We start from the raw sequence: 18,981 nt of genomic DNA on the forward strand, positions 1-18,981 counted from the left end.
TATATGCCGTATAGAATAAATCATCATACTATTAAGACCCGTTACTCTTTCACCTATCGCTCCATGGTCACAGGTAAACAATAACATCAGATCGATGTAAAGGTGAAGCAAAACTCTTATTTACCCGTAAATTGTGAAAGCATTGTTAATTATAAACGACCCTACATTCAGAAATACTTCAGATAATTAGGAAACTAACAAATTATCGATCACCCTACAAATAAAGACAAGTTAAACAAGGACACGCAGTGCACATTAATTTGTCAATGTCATAAGTCGCCCATTTCCATCTCATCTTGCTTCACTGCGCGTTTTGTGCAATTTACAATAACTTCACCTGGTACATTCATTATCCTGAAAAGGTATTGACTGCGATAAAGACCTGTGTGCGAGGCTCTAAATTAAGGCATCTTTACGTTATAGATTAGATCTAAGCCTACTGATAAAATGAAGTCGCGCTCACTCCATAATAATAAACTTAGTTCTACAGATATAATAATCATGTTTCAATTGGCAATAAAAATGGGACGGTGAAGTGGTGGGAATTAGATAAAGTTCATTTATTTTTAAATTATTGTTTTTCTTTTTATAAAGAGCTTATAAAATATGTGGGTATTACCTCCGGGCCAATATTTCTGTGACTGTCAGTCACCATCATCAGGAATATTGGAGGTAATACCTACATAGTTTATAAGGAAGGCTGGACTTTTTGTAGTTACTTTTAAAACAATAACTCATTATTTTTTATCATTAATAAAAATATATTTAGTGCCATTTGAGTTTACTTAAAAATAAAAAAAACAAGTTTGATTTCATAGATATTAGCTACTGAGTAGATCACTTGTTAATAAATGTTTTTAATACATGCAAAATAATGAAGGTAGACTATCGTATACCCAGCTTACACGTCCAGAACGTTTTTAAAACAGGGTTATATATCGGTTAGACCATCAACAAGTGTTAAGAGAACGTTATTCTAACGCTCTTTACTGCCACTGTCATCATCATTGATCCGAGGAACCTTGTCAGCAAGTTCTATTAAAGGGATAATAACTCTTCGTATGAGGTCTATTTTTCACAATAAAAACATTGTGAATAACTCACAGAAATATAATATATTCTGTGTTTTGACAAAAACAGCAGTTATAGCTATTATTCTGATATCTGAGCTTGTCTTCAGACCATGTGACCTCAATTGATGGCTATACTCTGTTATAATCTCTTAAGAGATTTTAACAAAAAACCAAACTTTTTAGAAAAAAAACAGGGACTAACTTTGAATGTGAAAATGGATTCATTAACCATTGGTTAGTATGGGAAAATTGTTGTTTACTCCAGGAAAATTCATTTTTTGGCCAAAACGAAGAGTTATTATCCCTTTAACGTATATAAATTTTGATGAAAATTTACAAATGATACATTTTTGTTAATTTTGGCACAAGCACATGAACAAAGGATATCATATTTTGCATCACTACAATTTGCACAACTTTAATCATCACATCTAGTATTAAAACGTTTTTTACAATGTCATAAAAGTAAAAAGATATATTTACCAATATAGCAAGCAGGAGACGCGCCATACGCTGTCGGTATAACGTTGGGCATACGCTGTTTTAACTACGCCCAGTGGCTGATTACAAACTGGGGTTGGGGTTAGTCGGTGACGAGAGCGATGAGGATTTTAGAACCCTCCGGGAGTCGGTACCTACCCGAAATTACCGACATGCTGAAAAGCTTAAAAAAGCCTATAAAAATGGACTTCAATTATGTAATAAGATTTATCAAAATGATGAAAAAAGTGTTTTCAAGTAATCTTGCTATTTGATTGGCATTTGTGATGATTGAATGGATTGTTTTAACTTCATTTTAGAAAATTCATTCTAATATATTGCTAACACAGGAGTAGTGAAAATGTTTAGCAATAAATTCTTGAATGAAGCAATAAAGTGGAACAGTACGCCTCGGTCATCTGATAGACAAATTGGGGGAGTCCATTCAATTGGAGGGGTATGGTGGAGAAAATCCACTCAGTCTGAGGCATGTTAGGTGGGACGACTCAAATAAAAGGGTGTAAATGTTATGTGGGGCGATTCCAATCCATTAGAGGGGTGACAGGTGGGGCGAGTCCATTGCATAAAAGGGGTCGCAGGTGGGGCGAGACCATTGCATAAAAGGGGTCGCAGGTGGGGCGAGACCATTGCATAAAAGGGGTGACGGGTGGGGTGAGTCCATTGCATTAGAGGGGTGACAGGTGGGGCGGGCCCATTGCATTAGAGGGGTGGCAGGTGGGGTAGGTCCATTGCATAAAAGGGGTGACAGGTGGGGCGGGTTCATTGCATTAGAGGGGTGACAGGTGGGGCGAGACCACTGCATTAGAGGGGTGACAGGTAGGACAGGTCCATTGCATTAGAAGGGGTGCCGGGTTCGGCGAGTCCACTGCATTAGTGGGATGACAGGTGGGATGAGTTCATTGCATAAGAAGGGGTGACAGGTCGGGGGAGACTTGTAATTATTCCATATTGGTTCAGAGAACAGGAACTGAAGAAATTGTTTTACCCCGAGAAATCAATTTTTTGGTCAATTTCAGCTGTATCCATTTAAAAAACCGACTTGATTTAAGCTACATCAGAATCATCCCACCCCTTCATTATCATGTTCAAATGTCAAATTAAGTATTAATACTAAGAATAGGCCCCCAAATTAAAACAATTCACGATAGTAAAAGCCAAAACTATATCTAAAAGAATTAGTTGCATATGCTATAGAACAAAAATCTCATGTGAATTTTTTAAAAACTAGGATTGTAAATTTATATAAATTAGAACTATAAAATGTAGGTTGTTGGAAACCATTTTAGATATTTTTATTTCAGTGCGCTAAAACAGCTTGGAGGGTTTATTTAGAAAATACTGGTCATTTTACAACTATTTAAAATTTAGGTACCACAGAAAACCGTCAACCACAAAAACATTGACATTATTTACAGATCAGATTGAATTTGAAAGTCCTCAAACATTAAAAATAACTCATTTTCCATAATTACTATTATTTTTATCATAATAATTTCATAACAAAGTGAAAAGTAAAACGTCAAATTAAAAATGTTTTTATTGAGTTTTCATATAATAAATGTCCGAAGGAGCGTGGGTTCCTGTGTGTGAAGCAAAGGCTAGACTTCATAGGTTGCTTTCAGGATGATGTGCAGAATCTCGTTGAGCTCCTGAAAGGATAAAATAATGTTTACAACTTTGAACTAAACAGACAGGCTTTCTACATTCTAATAATGCATGTAATATCACAGGGCAGAGGGCACATATAAAATGGAATGGCGTGCAAGTTTATTAACTAGTCTGATGTTCAGGTTCAACTACTAGCACAAAACCAAAACTATGTTCTGGAATTAGTTAATGATACAACTATTTGAGGTCTCTTGTTAAAAAAGTAACATTGATAGCACAACCCGTTTCATTTGCAGAGTGGGCGAGGTTACTGCTACGACCGTTTATATATCCCTCTTGATATTAAATGTTATAACACGGGTTGTAGTACATGTTGACGCATTTCAGAGAAAGAGATCATTTACAAATTCTCTTCGAAAATTATAACAAAAAGGGCCTACATTGCACATATATAATAAGTTTTCATACAGTGAACCGTGTAATGGATGAACAACACACGGCACAATGGAGACGACAAGCTGTGTAAAATTTGTATCTGTCAGTCATTGTGCAATGAGCACCCGAAATCCTTAGATCAGAAGCTCAGAATGGTGTCAAGCATCATCCAATTAATTAATTTGGGTGGTAGTACTCACATTTAAACACACACTACATTTTAAATTAGATCAAAATATTCAGAATTAATTGTCAAGGCCGGGGCACACAAAATGTTCAAACAGAGGGTTACAAAGTGCAGAGGATTTCAAGCAAACTTAGATTATCACCAAAAGTCAGATGAATGCGCCGTTTATCCTGAACATTTGGAGTCCCAGTGCACTGTAGGCAATAATTTCTACCACTCTGAGTGACATACAAGTGACAATGGAAATATATTAAAATGATTTATGTCATAAATATTTGTCGTAAATATTTTTCTCATTCTTCTGCGCCTTTAGTATTTAATGGCTGTGGTTTATGAAGAAATAGTGATACTCACAAACATACATTTGCTTCCACGCCTTATAAAGCTCGACCTTCTGACTGCTCCACACATACTGTTGCATCTACACCCGACTCTGTCTAACTGCCAAGTGAGCATTCGGGAAGACAGCTCGCACTACGACTTGTTGTTATGCAAATAACAACAGGTATAGCTATATTTAGGTGAGAGGTTGTTACTAAAACTGTTCACGAATGTTCAATAAACCCGGTGGTGATACCTTCATATGCTCAAAGTCGTGCAAATATTCGATGTCACATACAATACTCTACAAGGCCAAAAGTGTCTAACTGGGCCTACTACACATGTAGCCCACCTGTTGAAAGGGGGGGGGGGGGTCCAGAACGACAAACCTCTGATGCGAAGCCGACCATCGCCCCCTTGGCGTGGTTTTGGGGCCTGCTTAAGGGCTCTGAAATTTTTTTGTGTTCTGGAGAGCAAACAGTGCCCTTTGGTACGTTTTAGAACTATGATTTAGCTTGTCAAAATTCTACTTTCAAGAGAGGAATATTGGTGTGATATATTGATGTGATATATTTTTCAGAAACCGAAGGAGGGTCGGGACCCCCCCCCCCGGTCCCCCCCTCTAAATCCGCCACTGTTGTCAGGAAGCGAGTATGATGTCTAACGTCTAAGAAAATGTCTAGGATGTTCATTTTGAATAACTCAGTGAAAAGCTTGCGGCTATTTTCGCGGTGTCGACGATTTTTTTTAAAAAATTGAAGAAACATTCTTTGTTTCTTTTGGGAGCAGGACGGTATTTTTAGTTGTTTTTGTAATATTTTAGCCATGAAATAATCTTAAATTCAGTAACATCCATGATTAACTAGACGATAATTGCGACAGGGCACAGTTTTAAAGATGTTTAACACGAAACACGGCAAAATTGCATTCTCTTTTAAATATGCATAACCATCGTTTACCAGGCATTGTGAAAAATGTACTTGATATTGAGGGAAAAATATTCCAGTAAAAAAAACTTGCATTTTGCAATGTCCCTTTAATCGCAGTCTATTTTTGTTTGAATTAATAACGTGAGAATATTATCCAAATTGGGTTAACTTTCGTTACCAAAATCTTCGTTACTGAATACGAAAATTCCCCATACTGGCAAGGCATGAATTTTTAATTTTCCACGCTTTACACAAAAAGCTAGATATATCACTTTCTATCACCATAGTCTTAGGTAAAGTAGCATTCTGGAATATATCTTGCACTACATTTTTCTCTTTTGTTTTCTTCCAGTGGACATATACACTGAGAATGAATGTTCGCGATAGATTGACAGAAGTCTTCCTGGCTACTTAATGTGCTTTATTCCTTAAAGTTATTGCAATAATAATAATAATAATAATAATAATAATAATAATAATAATGACGACGACTATGATGATGACGACGACGACAACAATAAATAAATAAATAAAATGACCGGTTTGTTATTTTCTACACATTTAATCTAAAACCTTCAGGATACAGGTATCAAAACCGTATTTATGTACAAGGCGTCTGTATGCAATGAAACGTCTTTATTCTTAAAGCCAGACAAGTAAACTTTTTGGACAAAGTGCTTTCCAAAGAACCAGACAGGCCTGTCTTTATACATAGATTAATCAATTGCAACTGAAAAATAACTGGTAGCGTAAATACAGTACGCTATTTTAACAAATTAAAGCATTACTTGAAAGACATGATATAATTGCAATTATAGGAGGAATGTTGCTTTATGTTTTCAAGGGCATGTTTGAAGAAACGGGAGTGTACACCTTCTTATAACTGCATTTTTCATTGCTAATAAGAAGTCCCTACTACTTTTTATACTATTTCAGAGACCTCCGTGATATTAGGGTGTAGCACTACTTTTTATACAACTATTCGTTTTTCGAGTGCTGCCTTTTTCACTGGTCTCACTCACCATCGATTAAACTTTTAATTAACTGGTTCAAATGGCACTTTTTGCTTGATCTTCTTTACTAGTCTTGTGCTGTAAACCATGCGCTATTGTACCGGTACTAGTATAAATAAAGATGCGTCCACAATGAAACTTCCTTGCAATGAAGGTCGATCGAACTCCGCTGCCGCTGGGAACTCTCGCTGAATGCAACCATATTGATTGAAGGACACGCCCCCTCTTGTTTCCAACATACTCGAATAATCGCAAGCTTTTCTTTATTCTACTCAACCCCAGAAAGGCGGTGTTGTGATCTTTAATTCTGATTGCATTCAGCGAGAGTCCCAGCGGAGTTGGATCGATCTACCTGAAGTACAATAGTTTCATTGTAAATGCACCCCAAAGCATCTCATACATGTTATACATACTATAACCAATTATTTAATCGCAACCTTCTGTGTACAGTTTTTTATTATAACATAATAAGGTCTATTATTTAAACTTTGAAGATTTGAAATGCATTACCAAAAATTTCACCTCAAAACTGGCTCTAATCATAAGTACACCAGAATTTCAACATTACGCTTTAGTGAAAACGATTTTCCAAATAACGGTTAGTACGTGTTGTTAATTCTAATATAACATTGTTGCCATAAGCTAGCGCGTACTAGAAAATGTGTGAAATGTATTTACATCAATAAGAACCATTCACAAGAAAGAAACTCAATAACTCGATCTCTTTACCATTTCTTGACTCCTATTTTGTCGATAATGACGCCGGTACCGACCTAACCCTAAAATGAATGGATTGTACCATGCGTATCTACTTTATTCTTATTTGAAGGTCGTATTGTAGAGGAAATAAAACGGCGACAACTACGACAGAGGCAAATGTCACAATCAGAAACAACCGGTCCAAGATGACAGCATAAAGTTGCCATTCCAAGTGAATCTTTAGCTTCTCTCGCTTTTTCTCGCTCTCGTATGACAGAGTCCTCCTGGCGCCTTTGATTTGCGCCAGAATAGCATTCAGAGTCAGGCGGCTGTGCAACTTGCCATCGTTTTTTATCAATGAATCGTTATCCGTGTTGGACTCGCCTGTAACTGGAATATCCAAAACATCCATTGATATGTCCTGAAATTGTAATGATCGGACGGTTAAAATAGAAGAATAAAAAAAAAACCTTGCAAAGTAAATGTTTTTAAAATATCGTTTTGCCTTCGAAATAATAATAATAATAATAATAAATTAAACTAGGAATACATTTATCTATCTATCTAAAAATAACATCCTCAGTGAAAAATTTACATCAGAGTGGAAATGAAAATTAACGGTGTGCATAAACTGAAAGGTAATATGCAACTTAATTAAACACAAAGGAAAAAAAATTAAAACTATACTCTGCAATAAAGCATACTAAATCAAAAATCGATGCCAACTGGTTATTACGTTTTTCTCTTCATCTGCACTAGTATCAAATATTTTCTTCGCCTCTTTTCCGAAGCCAAGTACTCTTCCAATGCAGCCCACTACCAGATGGCGCTTGCAGTACGTCAGTGAGTGCCCTGATCCTTGTTCTAGATATGCTCCATAGGACCAACATGAGAGGACAACAGACAGAACGATGCGGCAAATCACGGACACAAAGAATTGAGCTGAAATTGAAATGTGCCATTGCATTAGATGTGACTGGAAAAGGTTTTACCGAACGATGCGGCATATCACAGACACAAAGAACTGAGCTGAAATTGAAATGTGCGATTGCTTTAGATGTGACTGAAATAGCTGTATGTTAGATTGGTTGTGTCTTGTGTGAATTAATATTTGGTAGAGTAAGCTAGAGTTGTGTTGGTTGTGATGGAAATGATTGCACATCTAGTTGTATTAGTTGTGACTGATACTGTGTAACGTTGCATTAAGTGTCATGGAAGGGGTATTCACTGGCTAAATTAGCTCCGTTAAACTGGGAAGATTACTTGGTGTAAACATGTACATACATTTTATAATTATACCAGCAAAATATTGAGAGAGACTATCTACATACATGTGCATCTTATAATTTCACCAGCAAAGTTTTGAAGAGAGATAGAGAGAGAGAGAGAGATGCTTGTGTCGTACCTATGACTGGTACTTCGTTACTCCCTGTGACACCCATAGGAACAATGTCTTTGCTGTACACAGTAAACACAAAGAACCCAACTAACTGAATCAATGCGAATGTAATCCTCTGAGGGCTACTAACAGGAAGCAAAAACACACACAGTGGCAACAAGGTGAAAACGATAAACGGGAAAATCACTGTGTACCAATACGTCACAGACCGGCGTGCAAACCGGAAGGTGAAAGTTGACTTGACGTAGACGCGGTTCAAAAACGGCGTTGAGGCACTTTGTGATGACAGTGACGTCACTTCCCATTCGATGTTCGGAATCATGTCTGCAGCCGAGCTAGAAGTTTGAACTACGGGGCGGGGTTGGGCTGTGATGGCGACAGGGAAGGATAAGACCGTTATGTTGCAGTCCTGGTAATCAAAAGGAAAGAAATACAGGTCCGTCTGGCATGGAACGTCCACCGGTCGCCCCGGAGTGGTCCAAGTTATTAATCCCGTTGAGTCAATGGAAATACTGTCGTCTGCCGTCTGTTTTGCTATTTCTTTGTAATGCTGAAAGCTGGTAGATGAATGTATTTGTTAGTAATGTAAATAAATAAACAAATAAATAAATTTATAAACATCTTTTATGCAATTATCCAACATAGATTTTAATGAAGAAGTTGGACCATGTTTTATCCCATTATGCCTACTTTTTGACATCTGACCATGGGCCTTAATTTGAGTAAATGTGTTTTTGACTTTAACTTAACCCGAAAAGTGTCTAAAACCAGTATTCTGCAAATAATTTTGACTATGGGACTCGACTTAGTGTACCTAAAAAATCTCGTTGAAATAACACTAAAGCCAGAAATCAGTTCCTGTCAAACCCCGTGAACGGCCCTTTGTAATTTTTATACCATTCACGCCTGCTTTTAAAAGTTACCTTTCTAGGTAGCGGACCTCTGGGGTCCAAACGTCGTTTGGCTGAACATGTATTGTGTTCACACCGCCATATTGCTGACGGTTCCATTGGAGCCGCTCATCTAACCAACTCTAGAAAAAAGAGAGTTTTGGGGATGATAAGGAGCCAAAGAGGCGTGGCTCGTGTTAACATATAAAAATGCGTTTTTTTTTCTTCTTACCGTATTTCTTACTTGTGTTCTGTAAAAATGAAAAAAAAGAAGAAAAAACGTTAATTAAATCTTTAGGTTAAAGGGTGGTCAAAAGTTGGGGTAGGGTTCTGTGGTACTAGTGCACGTACTGCTGAATTTAGACTTAATTTGTTAGAAAATACTTACAGTCTGAATCAAAATATCCATTCCAAGCGCGGTGTGATCAATATTCTGTAATCATGATTAAAATTAGAAAAAAAATTGAGTCAGACTTCAGTGTAATATTACGAAATACGTTTCATACGATGCCCCATAAGCACCACGCTAATCGACGCTAAGGGGTGCATGCAGGCCATCGTAGTTCCAATTCTTATGCTTTACTAACAACTAAAACGGAAATAATATAAAGTATAGTAGGCTATGACCAAATAAGTCGGGGACCTCCTTGTGGGCCCCCACTTATCGTAATCCTCAGTTGAAACTATAACACTCGTGAAGTCGACGTTAGATTATTTATATTTAGTGTATATAGAAAGACGACATACTATTTTGAATCACTCATTTATACAGTCAAAAAAGCATGAAGTTAAGTGTAAATGGGTGATTCAACAAATAATAATAATAGTAATAGTAATACACTCACAATATGTCTCAATCTTTGCACGATTATTCTGATAGTACTCTTGTTTGAAGTAAAATGTTCTGCAGACGGTGGCTGTAATTGTTGGTAATCCTGAAATATCGCCTTTATTATCTCAGCCTCGTAATTGGTTGTTGGTTCCTCCGTGGTTGTCATTGCGTTAGATGTGACATTTGCACTGGTTGTTCCCGCAGTCGACATTGTGCTATTGGGTGTGCCAGTGGTATTGGTAACTTCAGAGGAGATTGCGGTAGGAGTGACGGGTGAAAGTGTGGTCTGCGAGGCGATTGTGTCCGGTGTGACAGAAGAGTTTGTCAGCATTGTGCTGGTGGACGCTTCCACGCTTGTTGAATTGGGATCCAAAACATTTTTCACCGTCGAAGAATATGTTGGGGAAACCGCGGGCGTTGTTGACGAGGAAACATTCGCCGCTCCAGTTGCTGATGGCGGTGTTGTGGTAATCTCTTGCACAGCGGGAGGTGACGTTAAATTTTGCTCAGTAGAGGGCGTTTGGGTAGTCACATTTTGAGCTTGAATATCTGAAAAAAAAATAAAGAAAATAGAGATTTAATGTACTGAGATCTACACCAAAAGTCATTAAAAGGCCTTGGACCCACCTCCGGGCAGTATCCAGAGAGAGAAAAGAGGCACTTGAATATAAGAGGGAGAAAGGTAGGCTACGGCAGAAAGACAAATGTTTAGTTGAAATTTGTAGAGATGAATGAACGAACGTTTTCAATAACGGATCAGGCCGGGGGACGGATCGACGGGCGAACAGACAGACAAACAAATATAGAGAAAGTGCGCTTTTTCGACTGTGCACTTCCTCCAGAGACAAAAAACACGACGAGTGGAATTTAACTGAACAATTCAAGAATTCCACGTAACGTAAAGTGCATGTGCTACGTGTCAATCCCAGAGCACCGCCACATGACCTTCTACTAGTATTAAAGTTTATTTTAATTTTTTTGTTCATTATTAATTGTTTTTGCGCCTGAAGATAAGTCAATCAGATCTTTGGGTCATTGAATTAATCCTCTTCTTAATCTTTATCTTCTAATAGATTGCAAACCGAGGCCAGTAGAGCCTTCTGCAGGTTCTCTTACTCGGAGGTTCATGATAAGTAACTGATGTAGATCCGTGTAACAGAGGCTGCCCTCCATTAGATTCATATAGGTTTAAGTTATCGTGACGTAAGCGGATGATAATGATAATTATAATAATTAATTGTCATATGTATACATAAAAGTATAAAATGGAAATTAATATGTTCCGTCGATAAAATAAAATACAATAGAATGATTAAAATCCATTTTGTTCATACGAAAATACATTTACGTACTGCCGATGGCATAAGGATCTACAGCTGGTCTTACCTGTACATATCAATATATCACACCAAAGGGTCTCTGACACCGGACCATTTTTGAAAAATATTTGGTTTGTTTTGTGTGCTTAACAACTTGAATGTTATATTGAAACCGTTGTTTTTTTTTTTACGTGATCGTGTGTCATTTTTACCTGGCTGCTCCAGCACCATAGCGGCACGCCTAGGACATTGACCTATAACGCGAGTGTATGAGGAGGTTAATGGCAAAACTGGACAGGTAGCCCTATTAAATTCTGATTTTATCAGTGCTGTCATTCCGCTTAGAAGTTCAATTCACCTTGAAAGCGGTTGTCTTCGTGAATTGTGCCAATCTGATATGATCTTGTTTAGAAGTAGAAATGATAACAATATTGAAAAAAACCTTTGCCAGTTGTAGTTCACGATATCTGGCCATGGTCCGTTGTTATCGATCTTCCTTTGACCTTGAAACTCCTTGAAAAGCGTTTGCTTTTTGCCTTATTAAAGAATATCAAATCATTATTAATTAGAGAGTGTTTTAAAAAGGGGAATGCTTTCTATCCCATATGCACATTAATATTCTCTAGATTAAAACCAGCAATTTCAGCCAAATGTATTGGTGTAGATATGCTAGTATAGGTGTTTTAAAATATGGTACCACTTAAGAGCAGTACTTTATCAACTAAACTATCACAGTTCATCATTGCCCGTTTTCATGCTTAACGTACATTAAATGACAGTGACCGCCCAGCTTTGGATTTCCCCGGTTGAAATTGACAAACAGTTATTGTTCTTTTACTCGACGACCTGGTTTTATAAGTCTTTTTAATTCATTCCTTTTTAATTATTCTCATTTGTCGTCCTCGGGAAATGATTTGATTTTTGTAGACCTGACAGTGCACAGTAATATGGGCTATTCGTCACTGTCAGGCTAACGCACGCACGTGCGTGCGAGCGTGTGTGTGAAATTTTGATAAATCTCAGGGTGTGTATTTTCTATTTATTTTGGTCAATATTTTGTTAAAATTTTGGAGCAAATCCAGGGCTCTTCCTTTCTATTTTTCTTGCCTGCACTGCACATCGTTGAATAGGTTTAATCGGGAGAGCGATAAAAAAGACAGCATTGTAAACGTTTTCCGTTATACTTTAGGCCTTCAAATTACTCGTATATATCATTTTTATCTGTACAACAACGAGTACCTACTTTGACAGGCTTTATCTATCCGCCGTATCTTTTGAAATTAGCTTCCAAATCATCTGCGTAAATACACTTGAACAGACGATTTTCAAAAGTTTTACATGAAGAGTGTCAAGGGGCTATTGTGGCGGAACAAAGCTGAGTATACTAGTATTGTGTTCAGAATACACCGTATTTTGTTCCATATTATCATATGACCTCAGGTTTCTTGTGGTGCCAGAATATCGCACTATTAGGCGACCGATCAGGATAAATAGTAACAGCAACGAATATCAGTTACCATTCAGAATTTTTTTGTGGCAAACAAAGTCTTTTATCTACGCGAAACATAAGAATGTCTTCTCTCCTTTTTTCACAGGGGGTGGGTATTTTAGGTGTTGGTTGAGCCGAGATATCTTAGGTGTTAGATTTGGATGATGAGAATAGGATGACTCGGTCCTAGAACCTTCAAATTTCCCGCAATTGTCCGCAGTGACACCTGGTGGACAGTGCTATGACCAATGACAGAAGGCTTGACTCACTCAGAATTATTTTACAACGTAAATGGGTTAAACTTCTGTGGGAAAACTTTTCTTATAGCATCCTATGAAACCTCAAGTTTTTGTTAGAATCCTATTTTGCTTAAAGAGAGCTTTGGGTTGCAAATATGCAGGCGAGAATAATTGGAGCAGTGGGGTGCACGTTAGAATAAAATCTGTGAATAAGAGAGATGGGGCGTATCTAGTGCTTTCTCAGGTGTAATATTACCATTTTAACATGATTCGGTCCAGGGGATTCGAGTGCGGCAAAGCATTTGTTATCATTGTTCAGTATTATACGGTGGAATTATCATGACCTGGCCCATTCGCATCTCTCTCTCTCTCCCCCTCTCTCTCTTTCTCCTTTTCTTGATGATTTTCCTTTTCAAGAGAGAGGTATACTTGCTGTATTTCTAATAGAGCCAGCAATCATGCAGGTGCAGGGCTCTTTGTGTGTGTGTGTGTGTGTGTGTGTGTGTGTGTGTGTGTGTGTAAGAGAGAGAGAGAGAGAGGAGTAGGAGGACGCGAGTTTTGAGCATCCATAAATCAAGAAAGAGTCAGCTTGCTTAGCTAAAACAATAAATTCTTACAAGACACATTAGCTGAGATAAAAAATATCCTGTTCAAACAAAAACCAATGGTGCAGTCTCAGTCTACTGGTAGGCAAACCAAACTGTTATACCTTTCATGTACGTCTTGAGCCATGTCCCCATACAAACGAGCCCAAAGATTACGCTTAGATCACCATGGGGAGCCAATCTTATCCCGAATTTTCCCACCCATGTGGTCACTTTGGGTGTGCTATTTGAACGGCTACCTACCACGATGAGCTGATCGTAACAATACAGCCAGTTCAGATGGAACATATCAAGAAAGGTTGCGCCAGTTTTAGTGGTATACTGGGCCTTATTTGTATAATCTAAAGGCCCCACCTACCAGTACACACGAACGCTCTGTCGTTTTAAAATGTGAATATATTAAACCAGGCCCGTAGCCAGCAATTTGAAAGGGGGGGGGGTTCTTTTTCTGAAAAAGTGGACCTTTTACCATATAATCCCCATGTACCTAGGTCAAATTTTACACAGAGTGGACCTTTTTCCAGCAAAAAGGGGGGTTCTTTTGACCCCCCCCCCCGAACCCCCCCTGGCTACGGGCCTGTAAACAAATGTATTTTCGTACATGTAACCCCTAGAGTAGAATCATAACCTTAAACTGAACCTTAAAGTGAGAACATTCCGTTTGGCTCCGAAGGCTGCATGAAAAATTTTAATAAATAAATAAATAAATAAATAAATAAATAAATAAATAAATAAATAAATAAATAAATAAAATATAGAGTTGCTAATGGGGTTTAGCCACCATTCTGTCTTCAAGGAAGAGAAAACAAACTAACCACATACGTTAATGAAGAAATTAACTGTCCAATTTCATAAAGATTAATACCTTGTAAATTATTCGCCTTTTGCGTGTGCTAAAACATTTACAATTAGTGACTTCTGCTTGAATAAACGATGAGGCACTCACCTACGTGCAACACAGCCAAGATAAGAATATATAGGGTTCTTTCCCACGTTGTTCTCAACATCTTTCAAACCCTTGGGATGTGGCTTGGACGACGTTCTTTTAAGTGCCCTAAACCTTATTGGCCTAAGATGGCGTATTCTTCACCGGTAGGGTACGTTTATGCTGAAACTTATAAATCCAAGACAAACGGCGTTGGGTTACAAGAAATAAATAACGCTTGTGTATATATCCTTGTAAATTCCTCTGCAGTTCAAGGATGCGGGTCCAGCGTATATTATGTCTGTTATATCGCTCGTTTGCTAACCTTGCAGAAAATCTTGCATAAAAACTTGAATATTATTGAATATTGTGCAGCCTTGTGAATCGGTTCCGTACACAAGCGATGTCAACTGAAATAATTGTTTTTTTTTTTCTTTTTGGTGTCAGAAACAATGTGTAATTTGAGTGTACATTTTCAGCAAAAATGCGGCATGTATTATCCACCGAAATAACTTGCAAGAGAACGCAGACACTCCCCTTACCTTGAGCACTCCCACAGTCTTCGCCACGCCGTCTTTCTGTACCTACCGGCTAAGGACGCTAATCAGTCACCGTCCAGCGTGAAATGTAATAAAATATCCCACACCTGTCCTTTCACTAACACCAGGACTTGTATAAATAAGGCAGAAATATTTGCATCACCGTTCAAGCGAGATGAAAAATACGAAGGCGCTTTCACAAACAAGAAGACCCCAGCACAATATTAATGTCAGTATTGCGGTCGGTTGCCTGTGTTGTGTGCGACATAGTTAACCAGATCGCGGAACGTCCTCTATATTATAGAGAGTTAATCTTGGTGCAAATTTCACGCACGTTAACCGCGTAAATGAAGCTCGTATATTTTATTAAACACTGCCTTGGTAAACTACCGAGGGCTTAATCACTATCTTCGTGTGACCATTAACGAAGGCTGACACAGGGCGAGTTAATAGGATTCGCTTAGCTCGTTCATCAGTATAAATAGCAAAACCTGAAGTTTATGCTACTGTTGCAGAATCCCCTCTCACAGGCATTTAAGTCTTTCCGTGTGCAAGCGCACGCGCACACACACACACGCACGTGTGCGCGCGAGGGCACACATACAGACAAACACGCACACTCACACGCGCGCATGCATATACACGCACATGTACACAGATATACCCTTCAATGAGAGGTCACAATACACCACAGACTGTAAGCGACCGGTTAGTTTATGCATTATTGTGGTGATTCGTCCAAGACCCATATATATATATATATATATATATATATATATATATATATATATATATATATATATATATATATATAGCAGTAGTATACGGCGTATGCATTTAAAGTCCATTTGCAGCGACAAATAGCACTATGCTGTAAAAACTCATATTGTGGTTATTTTGAACCTTTCTCACCGGGCACTTCACCAACTCGATGTCAGTTACAAGGACGGCGGGCCGGACGGCGATGGGATTAGATGGTTAGACATCGTTTTCACGGTCAACTGACAGAGTGCATAATAAGTTATCACTGTGTGTTTAGACTTAGGGCTCATTACCAATGAAACTATCGTTCTACGTAGATCAATCCAACTCTGCTGGACTCTCGCTGAATGCAATCAGATTCACAGATTAACACGTCTCCTCTACTGAGTCCTAGCGTCAGAAAAGCTGGTGATTACACGAGAACTGGTACAATGGAAACAAGGGGAAGTATGTTAATCTGCTAATCTGATTGCATTCAGCGAACCTGCAGGGTTGGATCGATCTAAGTAGAACGATATTTTCACTGGGAATGAGCCCTAAGTCTAAACACACAGTGATAATCGTTAAATGATTCGTGTAATTGAAACAGTGACGGGAAATTAATAGCGTTCCTTGCAACCGTTTAATATTCCAGCTGTTTTTATTTGTGGAGTGTCACAATTTAGTGTGCAGACGATTTACATGTAAACACGTGACGCGGTGGCTTTCGTCTTGTACATGAACTTGTACTCTTTTTTAATTGGACTCATAGTTAGGTATCTAAATTCTATTAAATTGCAAGGGATTAAAGCTGGAATTCTAATATATAGCATCCTAAACCATTAAGATTTAACTGACTTTTTTATTTGCACATTCATTTAATGACATAAATATATATTTTGAATAATGGGTAATTTTGACATTGTTTTTAATTTATAATATCCATCTGGACTGGCTATACAGAAAAACCCACTACCCTCTTATATTTTATGTTCCAATATAATTAAAAATTAACCTTTGAATATGTTGAATGAGAAAACATCATACGGCAATCTGTGCTAAAAATTCCATTTATAAATTTATACACACCTAAAAAGAAAATAAAAGCCTACAAATTCAAAGAAAAAGAGTGCTTTTTTAAACGCATAAACGTAATTTGTAAAAGTACTGAGGACGTTGATTGCTTTTTCTACCAATAAGAATCCCCACATATGCACATCATTAACGCTGAATTTCCTACAGAAAAAAACCCGAACCGGTTCCGAAGTCAAATTGTGAATTGCGATTATTCATTTAACTATGTCAAAAGTTGTCAAGTTATTTTCTTGTAAGATGAACTTCGTTAAAAGCTGGAACAATATCAGCTTTCATATCATATTTAAAACCACATACTTCAAAATCCAAATTATGAACGTATACTAATGACGTAATAAGTGTTTTGAAAGAAATTCCTTTACCACAACCAGACATACCCTGTAATTACTATGTCTTGTACTCCGACCGCCCTGGAAAAACTTGTTGTTGTTAGTTTTAAACAGTTTTTATGGCCTATTGACAACATTGTTAAATAATAAGTGTAAATTATGGCGATATATATAAAATTCAATTCAAAACATAACTGATTATGATAATAAACGTATGGAACGTTTGAATTCCTCAGTGGCGACAAATACTGATTGGACGTTTTGCAATACCACGACACCTTCCGTAGATAGTGACTTCTCTTTGGGAAAGTCCATGTGCTCCATTTCAAATGTATGCTTAAATACTAGTATTGTTAACATCACTGTTAAGGCAATCATTACCCATCGAAGGCTTCGCTTAAACCAGCGCGAACGGTGCAAGTACCTCAGCTCGTTAGTCTAAGTGTGCGCCGGCCTGTAGATGAATAAATCTCCTAATGAGTTTCACCTTATGAGGCTAATGTTTTCAGCTTGTTGTTTTACCCCATACCCTCACTTCAAAGTCTCAAGTTTGTTATTACGAAAATACTACGGCACAGTTCAAATAGCTTCAAGCCACGGATGCATTACAAATTGAATCCCTCGTACGATTCACACATATGACGTCGGGAAAATGTTTATATGCGTTTCGCGTTAAAGATTAATATTTTCACTGCTGAATGGTTTAACCTTATGATATTGCCTACACCAACACCAACATATCAGAGCGCGGATATTTCCGGCACTTCAGCGAGTCAGAGCATCTTGAAATAACGGGGCCACTCTGCCTATCCTTAGAACGCTCCAATGACTGTATCACATGAAAACATATCACAAATACGCAATTTCCACTTCTCTGAACATTCCTAAATGTAGTTCTTCATGGTGAAGAAATATGAGCATTGCATTTGAGATATGATGGTATTCTCCTCATGACCTTAAGTGGGCTTGCTCATACTCATAATGGTAACAGCTTATATTCCTCCTCGTTTTGAAATCCTATACAGTAAAGTATATCTTGTTATACTCTCATTATAAGACAATATCAGTTTTTCGAATTTTGTGAATAAGATAAGTGCGATTCAAGATATACAGTTTATTTTTTTATCTAACATTCGTCAAAGTCGTCAGCTGTTTTTCTGGACTGACTTTCCTATCTGAAGTCAGCTGGTCAAGAGTGAATCTTCTTTTTCTTTATCTTGTAACATTTTGCAGACCGCTGCAGATTCCATTTGGACCGAACCTTTTTTTAATTCTCTGGTTTCATTGATATTGTTATGACACCCCCGCACAAAAGATAATGAATTATGCCTTAATAAACGAATGAAACAGTTGATTAATCGAATGCGTAAAATTCGCAGAGTACGCGTAAATGAGAGTTTATGGCCGCCTTGGATATTTGTTGGTGTAGCACCAACGAAATGGATATGTCATCACAGCACTTTCTATACATCTCCACCAGATTCTTTCTCAGCTTCAATTGTCATAGAAAACATTTGTAACACAACCCTGGTCGTCACAATCAAGAGCACCGCCAGCACCACGATGAGTATAATCAGTCTGATTTGTTGAAATTCATCTAATTCCAGTCCATAATCCGCTACGTCCGTTGTGACGTCATCAGTGACGTTCAGTCCCTCACCGGATTTAGAATTTGTGACGTTTAATGTGGAGTTGACGTAGTCTGACCACCATGTGACGTCATCTGCGGAACCGTTTCCTTTAGTTACAGTCGCTGGTAGACTTAAAACTCCCATTTTGTTAATATTTCTTCACCGATTTCGGCAGGATTATG

General features: G+C 37.8%; 1 protein-coding gene and 1 long non-coding RNA gene across 2 annotated transcripts; both read right to left on the bottom strand.

The window, feature by feature from the left end:
- Window positions 1-3,093: 3,093 nt before the first annotated feature.
- LOC147761761 (uncharacterized) lies at window positions 3,094-4,484 on the bottom strand. Its single transcript, XR_015334638.1, has 2 exons — window positions 4,159-4,484; window positions 3,094-3,223 (listed from the first exon to the last, which is right to left on the bottom strand). It is a non-coding gene; the product is annotated as an uncharacterized LOC147761761 (long non-coding RNA).
- A 980-nt stretch (window positions 4,485-5,464) lies between these two features.
- LOC106165431 (neuronal acetylcholine receptor subunit alpha-5) lies at window positions 5,465-15,290 on the bottom strand. The gene is made up of 7 exons (XM_013543635.2): window positions 14,486-15,290; window positions 9,901-10,436; window positions 9,444-9,488; window positions 9,089-9,198; window positions 8,172-8,722; window positions 7,503-7,708; window positions 5,465-7,187 (listed from the first exon to the last, which is right to left on the bottom strand). The coding sequence occupies exons 1-7, from the start codon at window positions 14,544-14,546 to the stop codon at window positions 6,876-6,878; spliced, it is 1,821 nt and encodes a 606-aa protein (XP_013399089.2). The 5' UTR covers window positions 14,547-15,290; the 3' UTR covers window positions 5,465-6,875.
- Between the last annotated feature and the right edge of the window lie 3,691 nt (window positions 15,291-18,981).

This window comes from Lingula anatina, chromosome 5, assembly GCF_051362555.1.
Source record: "Lingula anatina isolate TDL-2025a chromosome 5, LinAna3.0, whole genome shotgun sequence".
In the NCBI taxonomy this organism is placed as follows: Eukaryota; Metazoa; Brachiopoda; class Lingulata; order Lingulida; family Lingulidae; genus Lingula; species Lingula anatina.

Coding starts and splice junctions, on each gene's coding strand:
- LOC106165431 (XM_013543635.2), bottom strand. CDS start 14,546: ATGTTGAGAACAACGTGGGAAAGAACCCTATATATTCTTATCTTGGCT. Junction 9,489..9,900: donor TGCAAAGATTGAGACATATT/GTGAGTGTATTA, acceptor TCATGATTACAG/AATATTGATCACACCGCGCT. Junction 8,723..9,088: donor GAGGTCCGCTACCTAGAAAG/GTAACTTTTAAA, acceptor TTCATCTACCAG/CTTTCAGCATTACAAAGAAA.